Below are 6,000 nucleotides of genomic sequence, written 5' to 3'. Positions count from 1 at the left end.
GGGGCATGGGGAGAGGGAGAAGCAGACTCCCTGCTGAGCAGGGAGCCTAATGTGGGACACGATCCCAGGACCCTGGGATCATGATCTGAGTGGAAGGCAAATGCTTAACCGACTGAGCCACCCAGGTGCCCCACCCCTATGTTTATTGCAGCATTATTTACAATAGCCAAATTATGCAAGCAGCCCAAGTATCCATCGATAGATGAATGGATAAAGAAGATGTGAAGGATATATCTACAATGGAATATTATTCAGCTATAAAAAAAGAGTGAAATCTTGCCATTTGCAACAACATGGATGGAGCTAGAGAGCATAACGGTAAGTAAAATAAGTCTGTCAGAGAAAGACAAATACCACATGATCTCACTCGTATTTGGAATTTAAGAAACAAAACAAATGAGCTAAAGAAAAAAAAAAAGAGAGAAACTGAGCTTCATTAAGTTATACGTTAAAACTGCCTCTGCCCCCAGCTCACATTCTGGTCCTCTATTCAGTAGCTGTGTGACCATGGCCAAGTTATTTATATCTCAGCGCTCTGAATCTTGAACCTATAAAATGGGAATTATTAGAGTCTATCTTATTGGATTGTGAATAAATTTACAGGAGATAAACTGGAATGCTAACTTGTACATAGTATGTCCTCAATGAATATAATCTATTATTATTGTCTTGTAGATGTAGTTTCCCAAGGGAAACCACTTAGGAAATTCTGCTAAGGGCCATGTGGACCTATTGAAGTGTCCTGAGCAGAGAAGCAAAATGCACAGCTTTGTCTTTTAGAAATAATCACTGAGGCAGCAGTAGGGAGGATGAACTGGAGGGGGGAAAACAGATTTGGAGACTAGAGCTGGGACTGTCCTCATGTGAAAATCGATGAGACATTACTGATCTAAAGAATTGAAAATACATATAGAAGTAGATTCAAAATATACAGAATTTGAATATGTTTTAATAACAATGTAAATAAGAGTATATGTGAACATTAAAATTGTTTTTCATCTTTAAAAATATTAAATTCAAAATTACCTATTAAAATGAAGCCAAATAAAGATGGTGATTAATGTCAAATCTTGAAATAAAAGTTTTAAAAACACAAATGGTTTAATACTGCAGAAGGTTCTTCTGCACCTGCCCTGCTTATGCTCAACTGTTAGTACTTCTCCAGAACCACAAATTGGAACAAGAAGAGAATATGGACTTCCATAGTACTGGGAAAGGCAACTTCATTCTGGTGAGCCTGTCTACTCTCCTAAGCTCCTGGGGTGATCACAGGGAAGGTGTGTGTGTATGGTTGGCTCTAATAGATGCCATCAAACAGTTCATTAATGCAGCTGTGTGGGACAGACAGTCCCATAGCCTCACTTGCCATTTTCCATCATTTTAATTTTAGACATTCTGGTGGGTGTGGGCAATGCTATTTCTATAACCAACACTTTCTTTATTTTTCTATTCTCTCTCTGGAAAGGGAATCCAGCTTTGCCTGCCAACCCACCTTTGGGGCAGAAGGGAGGGAGGAAGCCATCTCTGGAGGGTAGCCAGCTGGGACCCAAGCACAAGAGGGCAGGTCTCCTGGGGCAAGGCCACGCAGGAGGGAATCGCGGGCACCTGGATTCTCAGCTCCACTTCCCTGCATTATCTTTTTTCCTAGTCTTTCCTCCTCTCTTTGCCTCTTGCCTTTCCTCATGTCCGCTGGTTCAAATCCTGCTCGCCCTACAAAGGTTGCTTAGAACTCACCTTTTCAAAAAAGACCCTCACCTCTCCTCCGCCTTTCCCCAGCTATTTTCTTGAAGTCGGTAAGGCATGGGTGTGTTAAGATGGGCAAATCATTAACCTCTTTTGTTTCTTCATACGAGGAGCATGAGAGCTTGAGCAACATTGAGGCTACGTCCCTGAGTTGATGTGATATGAGCCTTTAAGGCTCCGGAGCGCACGAACACAAACAGAAGTGTGTACTCCCGTGGGTGAGACCGAGTGTCAGTGCCCAAAGCCTACGCTTTGACGGTCCTTGTGCGTCTCAGTCTGCAGGTCTCGGATGGGGCTGCGTCCGGGAATGTCCACCCTGGGGTGGCCTGGCTCATCTTTGTGCAAGTCTGTTGGCGGGGTGTTACCTGAGATCCCGCAGCCCTCCCAGGCGCCCAAGGTGGAGCGAGCCCTCTGGAGTCTCTGAAGGACTGCGGGTTCTGTGTCGAATCTGCCGGTCGCCGCGTCGCGGGGTGGGGAATGTGCGGCTGCGCGCGCGCCGCGGCGTTTACGCGGCGATTTCATCATGCTCCCGGCCGGGCCGCGCGCGCCGCTTCCGCCGCCGCCCGCTCCGGACCGCCCAGGCCCGCCGGCTCATGCACTCTCTGCGCTCGGCGCTGCTTAGAGCCGCCCGCGCCGCGCTGCTGCTGTCGCTGACCTCCCGGCTCCCGGCCCGGCCTCCGCTCCCGCCCTGTCGGCCCCTCAGCGCGCGCGCCCGCGCCCGGAGCTCATTCCCCGCCGCCGCCTCGCGGAGCAGCATGGACGGCGCCGGGGCTGAGGAGGTGCTAGCCCCTCTCAGGCTTGCCGTGCGCCAGCAGGTACTGGCATTCTGCGCCTCCCCTGGGCCCCGGGCTCTCCTCCCCTTGGTCTGCTCTCCGTCATCCTCTCTCCTCCTCGGGCACCCGTCCACCGCGCCGGTTACCCCTCTCCTTCATCCGCTGGAAGCCCTTGGTTTCCTGGTATCTTCCTCGCCTCCCCCACTTTGGACTCCAGTCCCCGCGTGCGTCGGCCACCTTCCTTGCCGTGGACCCGCGTCCTAGCTTCTCCTTGGGTGACTCCCTCGGATCCCCTCCGACATCCTGCGTCCCTCCCTTCGCGATCTGCTCTCCTTTCCCAGTCGTTGTTAATGTCTGCGCCTCTCCTGTCTCCGTTGGGGCTGGGATCTGTGACCCTTGGTTACTCCTCCTGGCCTAGCTCAGTATCCTCAACTTCATTTTTCCAGTCTCTGCGGTGTTCTTTGTGTCACCCGGCTGGCGAGGTTCCTAATTCTTCCCCGGTCAGGGGCGAAGCTGTCGGTTCTGTCTTCTTACGGTCAGGGGCGAAGCTGTCGGTTCTGTCTTCTTACGGCTGGACTATTTTAAAATCTTCAGAATGCTTTGCATAGTGTTTCCTCCTTGACACCTTCCTTCATTCAGTGCTTCGTTAGCCAGATGATCGGCTGAGAAAATAAAAAGTTGAAACGTGGATGTGAGAGGGTGTTTGAACTTCTTTTTCTAATCACTATGTGAGTTCATTGTCCTTCGCTCAGTCGTCCTTCGCTCACCGTCCTTCGCTCACTCCTGTCATCTTCTTTGGGTTCCCAAAAGACTATTTGGAGTGAGTGAGCTTTCCCATCGTAAACCTGGGAAACTGGAAATGTTCCTGAGTTACTGGGTGAAGTCAGCCATCCTCTGTATGGAACATTTTGAAATTTGATTTTGGGGTAGGGAGGGAAGTTTCATGGGCTGGAGGGCTTGGTGATTTAATACAGGCCTCCTTTACCTAGGGCACTGCATGAACATTAGAATTTAGAGAGGACAAGGAAAATGATTAGCTCAAGTGGATTCTCACATCCAGTCAGGCAAAGCCAAAAGCTTGGAATAGGACCCGGGTGTCTGTGACCTAGTAGTAAACACCAAATGGGCTTCTTCGGCACCGGTGCCTGATGCAATAACTTGCCTTAGCTACAGGAGGGTGGAACCCTGCCTCAGAAATAATTCATTGGGGCAGAGTTGCCAAAAATTAAGCAAATGCTGCCACTTTGTAATGTCTACTTCTCTCCAGTTTGAGCCTGATTCAGTAGTGTTTTGTTTTGAAATTTCACTATAGGCTTAATTTTTTCTTACTTATTATTGGTATTTGTTGGTATTACTCTGTCTCCCTCCACCCACCCTACCCAAAGAAAATTAGGTGTGGTTCCTTGTCCTTTCTGTAACTCTCAATTTTTTTCCCCATATCCTTTACTTGAGGAGGGAGAATACATCTAATTTGGAAAAACACGCACCCAAACCCCTCCCTCTGCCACGTTAGCCTGAAACTGCAGTGCAGATTATCCATGTGTAGTAAGACTGTGGAACTAGTTAACTGAAGTAAACTTTGATCCTGGAACAGCCTTCTGATGTGATTACTATTTAGTGTATTGTTTATGTTGGCTTGGGTTTTTTGTTTTGTTTTGTTTTTGGTACTTTTAAGATTTTTTTTTCTGAAGATACAAGTTCTAGTTCTTTTTCTATTTCTCCAGGACCACATTTATCAGTTAGCTACCTGGAACCTTGAATCACAGATTCCAGTGTCAGCTGGAAGGGAATTTAAAGATCATCTGGTTAAAGCTCTTTTTTTGCTTATGAGGAAATGAGACACATCGTCACATCTATCCATTTGACATATTTCCATTATGAAGTTTGTGCAATTGAAGACATTCTTGGAGTGGGATTTTTAAGGCGCTTAACAACTGGTCTTGTTGGTGGCATGTGTTTTATATAAATATGCTAATCTGCTTGACTACGTGGATGCTGTTGCTTTTAAAGGTTTGGCTTGTTGATGGACTGAAATGAATTTTCCCCGTGGCATATTCTTAGTTATTTCCTGGAAAACTAGTTATGGAACTTGTAGGAGGGCTTCAGAGCATCTAGAAAACACATTAGTTGTTTGATCAAGGGCACACTGGGGCACTTGAGGTATTTATTTATTTATTTATTTATTTAATTTTTAAGTAATCTCCACCCCCAGCTTAGGGCTCAAACTCAGGACCCTCAATTGCACCCCAGGGCAATTGAGTTTTTTTAAAAAGTTGGGAACTGGGGCATCTGGGTGGCTCAGTCGGTTTCTGCTCAGGGTCATGATCTCAGGATTGTGGAATCAAGCCCTGTGTCAAGCTCCATGCTCACTGGGGAGTCTGCTTAAGATTCTCTTCCTGTCCCTCTGCCCCTCCCCTGCTTGTGCTTTCACTCTCGCTCTAAAATAAATAAATCTTTAAAAAAATATAATAAAAAAAATGTTATTTAAAAAAAAAAAGTTGGGAAAAAGCACAGTGTGGCCAGCCTTCATTTTGCCAAATAAGAGTAAGTCAAAAACTAGTATAATCCTCACAATACCATCTACTTTCCTCTTTTATTTTATAAAAGAAAGGATATTTTAATACAAAAAAGCAGATTATAACTCGAAAGAAAGAGCAGTCCTTTTTTTTTTTTTTTAAGATTTATTTATTTTAAAGATTTTATTTATCCATTTGACAGAGAGAGCCCAAGCAGAGGGAGCTGCAGGCAGGGAGGGAGAAGCAGGCTCCCTGCTGAGCAAAGATTCCCAGGACTCTGGGATCATGACCTGAGCCGAAGGCAGACACTTAACCGACTGAGCCAACGAGGTGCCCCAAGATTTTATTTTTAAGTAATCTCTACACCCAAGGTGGGGGCTTGAACGTACAACTCTTAGATTAAGAGTTGCATGCTCTACCACCTGAGCCAGCCAGGTGCCCCAATTTTTTTTAAAAAGCTGTCTTTTATTATTTTATTTTTAATTTTTTAAAAAATTAATTTTTAGGGTGCCTGGGTGGCTCAGTTGGTTAAGCGACTGCCTTCGGCTCGGGTCATGATCCTGGAGTCCTGGGATCGAGTCCCACATCGGGCTCCCTGCTTAGCAGGGAGTCTGCTTCTCCCTCTGACCCTCCCCCTCTTGTGCTCTCTCTCTCATTCTCTCTCTCAAATAAATAAATAAAATCTTTAAAAAAAAATAAAAATAAAAATTTAATTTTTATTCAGCTTTTTTATATTTAATAGGTTTAGGTTTGGAAAAAAGATCTAATACGGTGTCTTTTTTTTCCTTTTACCATGTGTTGGAGAAACCTCTGCCTTGGAGTGTCTTGTTTGGGAACAGTTGCTGTAGGGCAGTGGTTCTCTGGTCTTCAAACCCTTGGAGGTCTTCAAAGTCAAAGCCATTTTCATAATGAAATTGAGATGTTATTTTCACTTTTTACTGTGTTATTTGCACAGAAGATATAAAAAT

General features: G+C 45.6%; 1 protein-coding gene across 1 annotated transcript in view; it reads left to right on the top strand.

Annotated features, from left to right (window-relative positions):
- The first annotated feature begins 2,287 nt into the window (after positions 1–2,287).
- Positions 2,288–6,000, top strand: part of GARS1 (glycyl-tRNA synthetase 1) — a 47,895-nt gene continuing 44,182 nt past the window's right edge. The window contains exon 1 of the mRNA XM_032401847.1: positions 2,288–2,558. Coding sequence (XP_032257738.1) covers positions 2,337–2,558 — 222 coding nt within the window. The 5' untranslated portion in view covers positions 2,288–2,336. The remainder of the gene's footprint in view (positions 2,559–6,000) is intronic.

This window comes from Phoca vitulina, unplaced genomic scaffold (genome assembly GCF_004348235.1).
Source record: "Phoca vitulina isolate PV1807 unplaced genomic scaffold, GSC_HSeal_1.0 scaffold4, whole genome shotgun sequence".
Taxonomy (NCBI): Eukaryota; Metazoa; Chordata; class Mammalia; order Carnivora; family Phocidae; genus Phoca; species Phoca vitulina.
Note: the sequence above shows the minus strand (reverse complement) of the source record. Positions and strands in the feature narration are given on the sequence as shown.